Source organism: Nannospalax galili, unplaced genomic scaffold (genome assembly GCF_000622305.1).
Source record: "Nannospalax galili isolate Female #2095 unplaced genomic scaffold, S.galili_v1.0 scaffold290, whole genome shotgun sequence".
NCBI lineage: Eukaryota > Metazoa > Chordata > Mammalia > Rodentia > Spalacidae > Nannospalax > Nannospalax galili.
The window spans coordinates 4,074,802-4,088,547 of record NW_008331486.1 but is presented as its reverse complement, the minus strand read 5'-3'; the positions used below and the strand labels follow the sequence as shown (position 1 = coordinate 4,088,547).

Below are 13,746 nucleotides of genomic sequence, written 5' to 3'. Positions count from 1 at the left end.
AAAAGAGAGCCTCAGCACATACGAGTGGAACTGGGTACAAATTCTGTGGCCTGAGACCTTAATCCTTTGTGCCAAGGGCTGTGGTCAGCACACTCACATGGAAAAGAACTGCACCACACAGCATTGGAGCCTCAGACTTCAATTTTTCAACCCTGCAGAGTTTTGTGATCTCTAAGGTATGAGGCTTATTTTCAACGTTTGTTGTGTTTGAGGGACAGGGTCTCACTTGATAGCCCATGTTGGCCGAGAACTCACAGCACTCATCCTGCTTCAGGATCCTCCCAAGTGTTGGGATTACATGTATGAGTAATGGTACCCAGCTTCGTTTTTTATTTCCACACCTTCCCAGCCCATCTAGAGATAGGACTAATCGGTTCATATGAAGAAGCCATGTTCAGGATGATGTGGTCTACTTAGGCTGCTGCTGAGGTTTTGAAAGCGCCTCTGAAAGACACCCAGGATCTTTTCATAATAAGATGAAGAGCTGGTGGCAGAAATTTTATCCGATCGGATGAAATATATAAATCACAAATTTCATAATACTGATAATTAAATGTCCATCTTCCAGTTTAAATGAGAACTCGATTAAAACTGCACCGAGAAAGGCTGATACTCAGAAATCATTCATTATTTTTAATTGCTTTGTGCCTTCTCGGCCCAGCGTCAGAGTTCCATGGTTCATCCATAGATCTGTGCTTCAGATAAAATGGTCCTCCTCTCTGCCCTGACAGGAGGATGGACTGCAACCCGGGCACCCTCATCTCTTCCTGGTGGCAGACATCGTCAAAGGAGGTTGTTTTTTAAGAGGAACAGCTATGGAAGCCAGTGAGATGATTTTTCCAGCATCAAAGAGAAAACTGGAAGAAAAAAAAACAACAAACAACCCCAAACAACAGCAGGGGGTGGGAAGCCAAAGCCAGGGTGGCCGACCCCCTCCCTTTCACTTTTTTATCTGGTCAGCTGATGCTAATGGGCCAGTGATGCTGTCGGTGGGGCTACCTGCCCGGTGCCGAGGGCAGGTCTGCCCAGCACTGGGGGCTCTAGCACTTCTGAACTGGGCGACTCTTCAGGTCATGGGTGCCGAGATGTCTTTGGTCTCCTCACCAGTTTTCATGTGTGTCTGCTTTATTTTACTCTCTTAAAATCCAATGTCAGCTGTTCTCAAAAAGGAAGAAAAAATAATTTTCTTGGGTTTCAAATCAATTCTACACAGCATCTAACAGCAGCAACAGAAGCCTGGTGGGCGTGGCTGCCACATCTCTGGTGGCTTGTTCATCAATAGCAAACCTATGCAGGGACTAAGGCAGTACCCTAGGTTAGGAAAGCAATGCAGAGGCCCCAGCTCAGCCCCCTCACAGGAATCCTCTGGTACAGGTGTTGCCCCTCCTGGTAGAAGCCTGTTACTGTGTGCATCGGCTCTGAGCGGGAGGGAGGGGAGGAGCATCAGTCTCAGCACCTCTGACTCTCCAGTGTCCTAAAGTACATCTTATAGCTCTCAAGTGGTTTTGGTCATTTCAACCATGAGTGGACACCCACCCCCAGGGGCACATGGACAGTTCTCATCAAATAGGCCATCGTCATCACAGACAGTGGGTGTTGTGTGTTCATAGCACGGCAAAGGGCCCTCAGATTTTTTTCTCCAGAATATAAATACTTATAGTTCTCTTACCCCTCTCCACAGTCACCTGACGGACTTGCTAGTTTCCATATGTATCTGTGTGGTTGTTATCCATCTAGGATACCTCATGGATGCAGGCAGAACTAAGGAAACAAGCCTGTCTACCACCCAGAGGTACACATTCTCACTTAGATCCACTCCGCTCATTTTGTTTGTCATTCCAAGGAACACAGGCATGGAGTTTCTATCTACCTATGATGCACTGCAGGGGAAAGGATTCATTTCTGATCCCCAGGAAAAGGAGTAATTAGCATCATCCCAAACAGTCAGCTCATTTTTATCTTACACATCCAAGACTCAGAACTGAACCTAGAAACCCCTACAGACAACTCCAACCAAGTTTCCCAGCCCGCCTGACACAGCCCCAGCCAAGTTTCCCAGCCCGCCTGACACAGCCCCAGCCAAGCTTCCCAGCCCGCCTGACACACGCTCTTTCTTTTTTCACTGCCAGGCTGATTTTGCTGTATGGATTTTGGGGACTACCTTAAATCCTTCTGGGTCAAGTGAACTAGAAACCACTGAGTGTTCAATCATCAAAACATCTAAATAAAGTTCTAAGAAAAAGGTAGAAAGGCAAGATACAGAGGGGAAGAGTATGTGGACACAGAAAGGAGAGGGGCCCTCACTCCTGAGTCTGGTTGAAGCTTCTCACCACTGAGAATCAAGAATTCCAATACAATTAACATTTGCTCCCAGCCTGAACCTACAATCTCATCAGAAACCCCCTTTACAGTAAAGGATGTGCCCTACACCCCATGCGCAACCACAGCGTCTCCTGGTTTTGTTTTATCAGACTGTAGCCCATCCAAGGCACCTCTGGAGCCCCCTTATAATCTCACTCATTCAAATAAGGGAAAACTTTCTTAGCAATCCTTTGAGATGTAAGTTGAAGGCCATCAAAACCACATCTATAGATAACGCTGACACTTAATTGAGACTCCTTCCTCTCTAAGAAGCCCATACCTGTGCTCTTGGGTTTGCCTTATTTCTTTCTGAGTGCCTTACTACTGTTAATAAATACAACTATGTTTCACACTGGTTGGTCTTGAAATTCTTTTCTGTGTCAAAGTCAAGGGTCCTGCTTTACCTGAGTCTAGGTTCGTAAAAGACTAAGAAAATTCCTCAGCTTGCTGTGAGCAACGGTGTAGAGCTTTGCTTCTGTGGCTGCTGCTGACGGGACTAAAACACTAACACAGAAGACTTTTCAGTAAAAAATGAGGTATGCTTAAAAAGAAAACTATCAATCTGGGTGTGGTGGCCATACCTTTAGTCCCAGCACTAGGGAGGCAGAGGCAGGAGGATCTCTGTGAGATGGAGGCCAGCCTGGTCTACATAGTGAATTCCAGGCCAGCTGGGGCTACTGGGAAACCCTGTCTCAAAACAACAACAACAACAACAAAAAACTATCAATCAGGGAAAATCCTCAGGGTGGATTGGGGGTGGCTGGTAAGATCCATTCGGTGGCAGTGAGGCCAGCAAGAGCCCTCCAAGGGACAAGTAGATAGTCATGTGACTACATTGTCATTCAGGAAAGGGCAGCATGGGAGGAGGGTAGCCAGAGAGGCACAGACCACAGTAAGAGTGAAAAGAGCTGCTTTTAGGAACTGAGCAGGAAAAGGCAGTATAAGCAGGCTCTGCGGTCTGGGATGGATGGCAGAAGGCCAATCAGCATGCCCTGTTAAAGGCAAGACGGCAAAAACTGCACAGCATCTGCTGCAGGTGCCACCACAGCAGTGTGAAAGCAGGTGTGGCAACCTGCAAAGGAACGTGATATATGACATGACATGAATGTCCAATAAAACTTTATGTGGAATTCACATCATGTCACGTATCACTAATGATTCTGTCCAACTATTAAAAATATCAAACCCATCCTTGTAGGTCATACACAGGCTGTGGTGGGGTTCTGGCTACCAGAGTTGGCCAACCTAACACAGCTGGAACCGGGCTCTTTCCCTGAGGAAGACCAGCATGATAACAGCTGGTAATCAAGGCTTGAAGAGCAAGATGTGTTTGTATGTGTGTAGGGTGTCTGAACAGCTGGGTGCTGTACTATCCCAGCCAGTAAGGCCAACAGGTATGGAAAGGGGATAGCGAGCCAGGGAAATGGGAGGGATAATAATAAAATTATTGATCTGTGGTCTAGACATGATATATATATATAACATGTATAACTGTGAATCAGGCAGGTTATAAACATGTGGGGAAAAAAGCCAGGATGATCACTGTGGGCCAATGGGGTTTACCAAGAGCATGTCACATTAGCACCAGGTCTGTACGTCCCTTCTTAAAAAAGCAGCAAAGGTCTTATAGAAAAGGAATAGCTAGAGAGACGGCTCCACGGGTAAAGGAATTTGCTGCCAAACTTAGTGACCTAAGTTCAATCCTTGGAACTCATATGGTGGAAGGAAAGAACCAGCTCACCAAAGTTGTCTTCTGACATCCATACACCTTACTCCCCCAACACAAATAAATACATTACTTAAAGTAAGAAAAATTCTAAAGGAAAAGACAGTTAAGTCAAGGAAGACATGAGGATTTGGAAAGTCCAGAGGAAACCACCTTAAACACATTGTAGGTCTTTCCAGAAATTACATTTTTGAATGAGATCTCATTGAACATTCTTTTGTCAGTTCTATTTTCCTCACTTAACATTCCTTAGTATCTTTCTATGATTTTTTTTTGATAGCTGAGAGTTAGGGCCACTGGATGGACATTTTGTAATATAACCATTTCCCTTGTTCTGAATTTCTACAATGTCCACCTTCAACCCATCTGCAGGGATATTTTTAAAAAGCAACTGTGTTCAATCTCCTTGATGATTTGCTTACCTGTATTTTTTTAGAAGAGATTTCCAGGAGGGGAAGAATGAGGATCAAAAGTTGGCTTGACACCTTTGTTTTTTAAGTTCAAGATGGCAGAGCAAGGAATCTGTGTCAGGATTTTAGCACCGAGCCAGTGAGAGTTCCTCACCCACTTCCACAACCGAAAGTCAAGTATCTGCTGAACTGTGTAGATCAGTTAGCAAATCTGGCTGATGAGTAAGGGGCACCCCAAATTTCTGGAAGGCACAGGAGCCTATGAAGGCACAGAGTCTAGCTTATGAGGGAGGAGCTCGTGGAACGGGCTGGTTGGAGGGGGTGGCCCTAGACACTGGAGGCACTCAGGCAGATCATGGTGACCACCTGCTCCAGGGTTCTCAGAGGGTGCTCCTGGGCAGAGCAGATGCTGGCTCACTACTTCCCTTCCTACTTGGCCACTTTCCATGTGGCCTGAGCAGCTCTGAGCTAAGACTCTGTAGGCATAAGCAAGAGGGATCCGTGACATGCCACTGAGCAAACACTGGAAAGTGAACGTCCCTACACACACATTGAGCAAACACTGGAAAGTGAATGTCCCTACACACACATTGAGCAAACACTGGAAAGTGAACGTCCCTACACACACATTAAAGAGGTTGCTTTTCACATTTCTAATTACATTGCTTTGAAGTCTCCTTATCTCAGGAAGGGGCCACAAACTAAAGGAGAGGTAATCAATATCTTAGGGAACTACACAGAGCATGCCAGAAGTTTGCACAGTGCCTGAAATGTGCAGTGACCTGTGCTGGGGCCAGCTCAGAAGGAGAAAGGTTTGATGATGCATCTCATGATTAGCATAACTCTAGATGTGGGGGCATCAGCACTGGGCTGGGGCTGCTTAGGGCACACTTCATGTTAACTGCTTTTGGAGTAAACCACTGAAACCCCCTCCCCTCTACTTTACAACACCAAACTGAAATGTGTGCTGCTTGGCACCAGATAGTGGGGGTGACAGTATAGTCTCTGTGTCCTTAAGCAGAAGGAGACACAGGCAGGCAGTCAGTATGGGAGAGTGGAAGTGGGTGGGCCAGCTTCCGAGTTGCCCCCAGTTGCTGTGCTGAGCTTGCAGGCCTCACAGAGCCCCCAGGGCCTGCAGGGTATTTCTGGCAGCATTACACCAAGCAGCCCCACTCCTGGCAGAGCGATTTGATGCCTGCAGCTGCTTGAGGAGGTCTGAGTTGTCTGCAGCCTCGGCTGGAGCCTCAGCTCTCTCTCTGGAAGATAAAATCCCCAGCTGTCACTTACATCAGTGGGACAGGAAGATGCCTGAGCAGCTTCCCCTGTATCCTGAGGCTATTGCCATAGCTAAGCCAGCAGCTGAAATGAACCCAGACAACACCTCATCAAAGCCACAGCGAGGAAGCAGCGGTCCACAGGCAGACAGCAACATTCCTCCCAGACCAGAGCGTGTGCCCCCGTGGGCCATTTGCTGAGGATATGCCAACAGCTGGGAAAGTCATCAGAGGATGCAGGGATGGTGGGTGTGGCCCCAGGCCAAGGCTGCAAGATTTGCAAGCTGCAGCAGGAAAGAGGTGTGTGATGGTGTTGTCCCTGCACGTGTCTGAGAGGGGAGGACTTGAGTTTCACAGTCCTGTTATGCGCCACTCTGCCACCAACCATCTGGGGAGATATTCAGCTTTTCTACAAAATAGGTCATCTTTCCACACTTGTTATGTTCCCTGTCGACTCTCCTTGAATAGCCACAGTGCAGAAGTAGCCTTCCCCAGAGATGCTTTCTTAGACAAACTCGAACCCTCCCACCCTGGCTCCTGGAGCGCAGCCAGGGCTGGGACTCATGGATCCCCTGCTCCCAGCAGGAGTGTTGCCTAGAAAAAGAACAACTGCCTTTTGCTTCTACTTCCAAACCTATTAGGGAGCGATCATAATGAGAGAAACTAATACTGACAAGAATTATGCCATTGTTCGAGTTCATCTATTTAGTAACCTGAAGTTGCAATTTTTAGAAAAAAAGAGAAAAGATTACCTTTTAAATAACTGATTCATTATGGGACATGAATGAATGCCATGTTCCTGTGTTCAAAATGTCACTCACCATTAAGGGTGTGAGCTGGTAAGTGGCACCAATTTACCACATCCCCCTGGCAGACAAACACCCCTGCCCTGGGGCCCTGGGCCCTGGGAGGCATTTGTGGGATTCCAGGGCTCTTACCGAGTCACCTGTGTGGCCTCACACCTAATGAGTCTCCATTCTGCAGTGAGGCTACCCATTCCCACTCCCCGTTAAAGGGGAGGGGGAAACTAGGGCTGGTGAAGTTCCTGCTGAGGTAACACTATCCATTTCCAGGCAGAGTTCAGAAACCACAGACGCAGATTCTGGTTGTGTGATGGGGAGCAGGCCGAGTCCCCTCTGGCCACAAGTTGGTTGTGAGAAATGAGAGGTGAGGACAGGTGGGGACACAGCGGTCAGGCCTGCGGCTCAGCTCAGTGCTGCTCTGCACCGCCAGAGAGGCCTGCCTGGGCTGGCAGGTGAATGATGCGGTGAGTATTCCCCCAGCCTCCCTTTAGCCTAGAAACCCATAGGGTTTCCATCATTCATTTCAAAATGCACTATTTGGCCTTTCTGAAAGTTCCACACAAAGGGAAGGGAAGGCCAGGCCCTACAGGGATGGGACAGGCCTCTGGTGAGTTGAAATAAGAAGTGAGAGATGAAGTCAGGAAAGGCAGCATGGAGGAGGTAGCTCTAGGCCACAGGTCCGCACCTGGCCCACTGCTGTGGTACACATACCTGATATGGCATACAGATTGGAGTGCTGATACTCATAGTCTGTCCGGGTGCTGTTCCTGCCTCGGAAGGTGGCTGGTAGTGTTAGCGAGATGTGCCTGTGAGAGACAGAGGAGAAAAGGGAGGTTACAAGGAGTGAGGAGCAGCCCCTAAACTCAGAAAGTGCCCAACGCCATCCACAGCCGAACAGCAGCATGAAGTGGACAGGGCAGGTGCTCCTGCAGGTGTCTACCTTTTCCCCTGCTTCAGCCCTCTACAGGAACCAGCAGCCACTTTCTTCCATACTGTAGGGAAGGGTGGTTTCTCAAGCTTTAGGGCATACCCAGAGAGTACCATGCAGATCGGCAGTCTGGCCCAGGCCTCTGTGTGGAACCCAATGCATCAGTGGGACCCAGGCTGGGAACAGTGGCTTCCATGCCCACCACAGGATTTTGTTATCAGGTAAACCCAGGAGACCAGCGGTCTGTTAGTAAGCATGACACCCTGCTCTGAGCTGCTGTGTTCTATGTCCTGGGTCCCTCAGGCACAGTGTGCAGTAGGTACTCAGGAAAACACCTTTTATGGGTTCACAAGACTCGCTGTGAGCAGAGTGGAAGTGAGTCTAAGTCAACAGCAAATGCCCCACTGGACGTGTTCACAGCTGCCTTCAGCTCACACTGTCAAGGAAGACTATGGGAGGAGGGAAAGTGCTAAGGACCAGCAGGCCTGGAGAAAACATACCACTAAGTACACGCTGGATGGATGACAGGTTGACTTGGGATTGGTCAGTTGCCTATGCTTAGGTGACACCCAGCTGTTACCCCAAACAAAGATGCTGGAGGGGGCAATCACCACACAGCTGTCAGTGACAGAGCACTGTCCTCTGCACAGAACAACTCTGTGACCTTCCAGGATGGATCCCAGGAGGAAAAGCTCACAAGCACAGCTCTCCCCCAGGACCAGGATCAAGCTGTAATCGCAAGAGTCTTGTAGGGACAAGGTGTGCACTGAAGATTGCACTGGTAAGGGACAGGTGTGCCACAGGACCACAGGCCAACCCAGGCTACTGGGGGTGTAACTGATGCATTCACATGGAAATGTGTGTTCCCTGGCACTGTGGTGTGTGGAGGAAGGTGACGCATGTGCATGAAGGTATGTATCCCAGAAGCTCCCCAGCTGTAGGGACTAAGGTTTGGGGACACGATGCATACTCTGTAGCATAGATGGGTGCTAGTGAGCATGGGAGGAGGAGGAGGGCATGCACCACGAGACAGGAGAGGCTTGCTGACACCTCAAGGAGTAGAAGGTGGAATGACTCAGTTGGAAGTTGGCTTTGGTTGGGGTTGACATACACCTAGGAAGCCAAGCTAGACGGTGAGTCAGGGACAGTCTGGAATGCCACCAAATGCCATGGCAATGTGGCACGGGTTTTGTACCCAGGAATAGGGAGCATCCTGAACTCTACTGCACTGTCTCTGTCTAATGCAGATGAAGGTACTGGATTCCCAGAAAATAGCTGACAACTGTGGTGTGGTGGCCCCACCGGGGCTAGAAGCTGGGTTAGCACGGCTCAGAGGGAAGCCACCTTCACAGAACTTAGGCTGAGGAGACACCCTGGATTGCAGCAAAGAGGAAGAATTGGGGCAGCCCGCCAATGGGGTCAAACACAATGAACACAAATCTGAGAGGACTCAGAGGTGGACTCCCCATGATGCAGGCTGAGGGGGGAAGCTGAGAACCTGCAGGAGATGAGGTGTGGAGAGGAGGCTGTCAGCTAGGGGCTCTGTGGGGTCTCTGAGGTAGCAGTATATCTAGCCCATGGGAAGACGCAGTCAATGCAGACCATGGGGCCAGGGAACTCAGGGTGTGGCATAAGCTTAGACTTCATCCTGAAGAATTTTTTTTTTGAGACAGGTCTTGCTCTGTAGCTCTGGCTGGCCTTGAACTTGTGGATGACCCTCCTATTGCTATCTTCCAAGTGCACTATCATGCTTGGTTCTGACAGACAAGTTTAAAAACTCGCTTATCTGTGAGATGCCACAGATGGATGAAATGGTAACAAACTGTGATGAAGATTATCAATGGTTATTGCCTGCTGTATGTGGACCCTTTGTTCCTGTGAAAGTGGCTGTTGGTAGACACCATAGGGAAAATTCTGTAACACACAAAACTTAGAATGAGGAGTGTTATGTCCTAGAGAAAGCCAGAAGCCAGGCTCTGAAGCTGCCCAGCCAGTCAGAAGCTTCTCACCTTTCCATATATGGCACTTAGCCTGGATGATTACAGCCTGCAACAATCCTGCCTTGGCCTAGGTTGTGGTTTGAACATGAAGTATCTCCCACAGGCTCATGTGTTTTGTTTTTAAAGATTTATTTATTTTTATGCGTATGAGAATTTGCCTGCATGCTATGTATGGTGTATCATATGTGTGCCTGGTGCCAAAGAGGCCAGAGAGGGCATCAGATTCCCTGGAACTGGAGTTACGGCCTGTTGTTAGCCACCATGTGGGTGCCGGGAATTGAACTCAGGTCTTCTGCAAGAACAGCCAGCCCTCTTAACTGCTGAGCATCTCTCCAGCCCAGGCTCATGTGTTTGAACACTTGGTTTCTGGCTGGTGGTACTGTTTTTGGAAGGTTATAGAACCTTTAGAAGGAACCTCCCTGGAGGGTGTAGATCTCTAGGGGTGGGTCTTCCATGTCCATTCTGTTTCCTGTTCCGCCACAATGTGGGGAGGTGAGGAATCCCTGATGCCCACTCCTGCCACCTTGGAACTGCCTGCCAGCCATGCCTGCCTCTCCATGATGGACCATGTCCCCTTCAGTCACAAGCCAGAGTAAGCCCTTCCTCCCATAAATTGTTTCTTGTTAGGCATTTGGTCCCAGCAACAATAAAAGCTGCAAACACAGTCTGTTCCCCCTTTTCCAGCCCATTGTTTCTCCTTTCCTTGGAGAGGTTTTCATCTGGAACCTCCCCCTGCAGCCTAACCCATACCCACACCCATGCTTTCAGCCAGCCACTGCCCTCACAGCAGCCTGCCGCTGCCCCACAGCAACCTGCCACTGCCCCCACAGCAGCCTGACGCTTCCCACTTGGCCACTACTCCATGCCTTGCTTTTTCCTCCTCCGAGGAGAGAGAAAGTCTTGGAAATCTCTGATCGTGTCTTGCCTTTTTCATGTCTCAGCCTGATTCTTTATCCAGTATAGCTCCCTGTTCCTGGACTCTCCACACTTCCTCGCTTGCTTTTTTAATGTGTACAAGTATTTTGCCTTCATGTATGTAAGTATACCACATGAATACAATGCTCGCAGAGGCCAGATGAGGCATTGGATCCCCTGGTATTGGGGTTATAGACAGCCAGCATCTCACGTCTCTATGTGGTGTTTTCCAACTGGACTCATGTGTCTCACCCAAGACTACCATGGAGGGAACCAGAAGAGAGCCAGGGTGGCAGCAACCAGGAACTGCACGAGGAAGAAAGGACGGCATCTGTTCATGAACACAGGTGACTGAGGGGTTGCTGGAGTGTGGAACTAAGAGGGAGCATCAGAGTCACAGGCTGACTAGGTCTAGGAGGGAGGGACTGCTCAGCAGACAGCTCAGCAGACACGTGCTAAATTGAATCAGGTTTCTAAGCACTCCAGCAGGAGGTGTTCAGGAGGGGTTCAGAGAGTGGGATGCTGACCCAAGGCATCTGCAGAGAAAGGGGAAGGGCTCCGCCCTCTTTGCAAAGAGCTTTTTATTTTTCCTTCATGTTTCGCTCCCATTCTTAGATGATAGAAGCAGACAGGTGGGACTGAGGGGACAGACCCCCCCACTGCTCAGGTGACAGGAGGAAGCAGAGTCTGGAGCAAGCGTTGACTCTAGTTCCCAGTCAGGCATGGGGTGACCTGCCCTTCAACCACAGCCTGATCCTTTCCACAGCTGAATTATTCTTGATTTGCAGAAAAGGAAACTGAGAGAGACCCTTGGCAGCAAAGCCAATAGGAACTCTGGGGACAAGAGACTGGAGGGAGTGGCAACCATTACTACTTAAGACTACTCTGCTGGACTACCTTGACCATCAGGATACAGAGAGGTCATCAGAAGTCCTACAGTGTCCAGGCCATCTTTCTGAAAACTGTGATGCCAAGGATTTGGTCCCTGCCACACACTGACATGGTGACCCCCAAAAGTGATGTGTACTATACACAGATGGATGGCCATGGGCCCAGCATACTCAGAGTGGCACAGCACTGTCCGTGGTCAAGGGCACTGCCCCCAGAGTCTATTGGGTGCCAGTTCCAGTCTCAGTACCAGCACCTGGGGGCTGGGTGGCCTCTAGCAAGGATGTGTCATCTTCCATACACACAGGCCCTGATTGGGCAGAGCAGGTGGCACAGAACCAGGCATGTGGTAGGTATGAATGAGCACTTTTAACTTGGTATGATTCTTAATCTTGTCAACTTGATGGGATTTAGAATCTCCATAGAAACAAGCCTCTAGCCATGTCAGTAAGGAAGTTTCTAGATTAGGTTACTTGCGATGGGAAGATCTATCCTAAATGTGGGTGCACCATTCCATGGGGTAACCAACTGAATAAAAGCGAGGAAGCAGCATTTCTTGCCCTCTGCTCCCTGAGTGCAGATGCACTAGAACCAGCTGCCTCCAGCTGCCTCAGGCTCCTGCCCCATGCCTTCTGTACCATGATGGACTGGACCATCAAACTGGGAGTCCCAAGAAACCCTTCCTGCTGCAGGCTGCTTTTGTCAGGCATTTGTCATGGCAACGAGGAAAGTCATGAGTACACTGGGAATCCTAGTTCGATCCTTCCCATCCCCCACCCCTAGAAGCACTCTGGACTCCTGGACTTGGAGGGCCTGAGCACAAAGCCAATGCAAAGCCTACCAGGGCCTTCACTCTGTATTAGAAGCAAATGGAAACTTTCCTTGGGACACGAGGTCCTACAGGTTTGGCCCAGCCATTTCCACATTCCATCCGCCGGTCTCAGTTGCCGCTTGACCCCTTGATCCCTCCAGCTGCTGCCTCAGGGTCTTTGCACTTGCTATGGCCTGTCTGAAACTCTCTCCCACAGCGCTCCAGAGGTGGGCTCCTCCTCCTGGGCTGGGAGGCCCCCCAGAGATGCCCCCCTCCAGTCATTCTCTCTAACCATGCCTCACCTTGCTCCCTGCACAGCCCTCTCTCTGCGGCAGACCTGGTCTCCATCACCTTTTTCTCTCCTCGACACCCCCAGTATGGAAAACAGAGCCCAGCTCAGAGACATTTACACATTAGTGGTGCAGGGGGCGGGGGGGGGGGGGGATTCCGTAAGGATAACTAAGACTTTACGCATTGATTTGGTTTTGATTTTGTATTAGAGCTAATGGGGGGGATAAAGAGGGAGGGGAGAGGGAGGGGGGGGGGGGGGGGGGGGGGGGGAGAATCCTGTAAGATTACCTAGGACTTACTGAATGAATTTGATTTTGACTTGTAATTAGAGATAATTTGGGGAATTTTCCAGGAAGGCTTCCCACTTGCCTCCTACTCATCCCCAGGACTGGGCTGGTTAATGGTTTGGAAAATTCAACTACTGATTCAAGGATATTTTTACATAAACAGTAAATATTCTCCTCATGGTGTTGCTTAGAAAGCCAAGGAAATATCAAACAATGGGGGACTGGTTGAAGAATTATGGCACAAGCATGTGCTGAATAGTCTGCAGTCTTTATAAACATCTTGGGAGATTACTAAATGGAGCAAGCAGGCACTCATAGCACCTGGTAAGAAAGGGAAAATCTAATTTCCACACTTGGAATTGGAACCTGTCAACCCAAGGCTCTGGTCAAACCCGTATGAGACCCTGACACTGTGAGGCTGTAGGAAAGGAGGGAGGGACAGGTCTTAAAGGGCATGGGCTTGGCTCTTCTGCAGCTGAGCCAGGGGCTACAGGGCATCCAATATCACCAAGATGTTCCAGGAAGTGACTGTGGCTGGTCCCTATTGTGTAGGAGATACCATACCGAGAGGACCACTCCTAGACAGACACAACTGTGAAGATGTCCACCCGAAGATCAGGAGACCTGGGATGGTATCAAGTGAGGAAGGCCTCCCCCTCCCTGGGAGCCAACAACTGCCACTCAGCTCAGGAGACTATTATTCCAAGATGTTTGATGCCTGGAAAGCTGTAACAGGGCAACCCCTGAACCCTAGAGAGCCCTTTCCCCCTGCTTTCCTTCCATGGGCCTGCCCAGGGGAAGCAGGGCATACCCGAGAGACAGGGACTTGCCACTGCTTCTGGTGGTCACATCTGTGCAGGAGGGGTTGGCAGTTCTGTAGCAAACAGATGAGCATCAGGCTGCTGCCAACAATGGCTCCAGCTAAATAGATGCTTAGGGAAATTTCATTCTTGCCCCTGAGTCAGTGTGAGGCACCTTATTCAATTAACACGGCCACTAAGCTGCAGACAGCCCTGAAGAAAAGCCCTTCAGTTACAGAAGACATTTTATTA

At 49.4% G+C, this 13,746-nt stretch overlaps 1 protein-coding gene across 1 annotated transcript in view; it reads right to left on the bottom strand.

Annotated features, from left to right (window-relative positions):
- Window positions 1–13,746, bottom strand: part of Mvb12b (multivesicular body subunit 12B) — a 172,874-nt gene that overhangs the window by 67,646 nt on the left and 91,482 nt on the right. Inside the window, exon 7 of the mRNA XM_029559674.1 lies at window positions 7,286–7,380. Coding sequence (XP_029415534.1) covers window positions 7,286–7,380 — 95 coding nt within the window. The remainder of the gene's footprint in view (window positions 1–7,285; window positions 7,381–13,746) is intronic.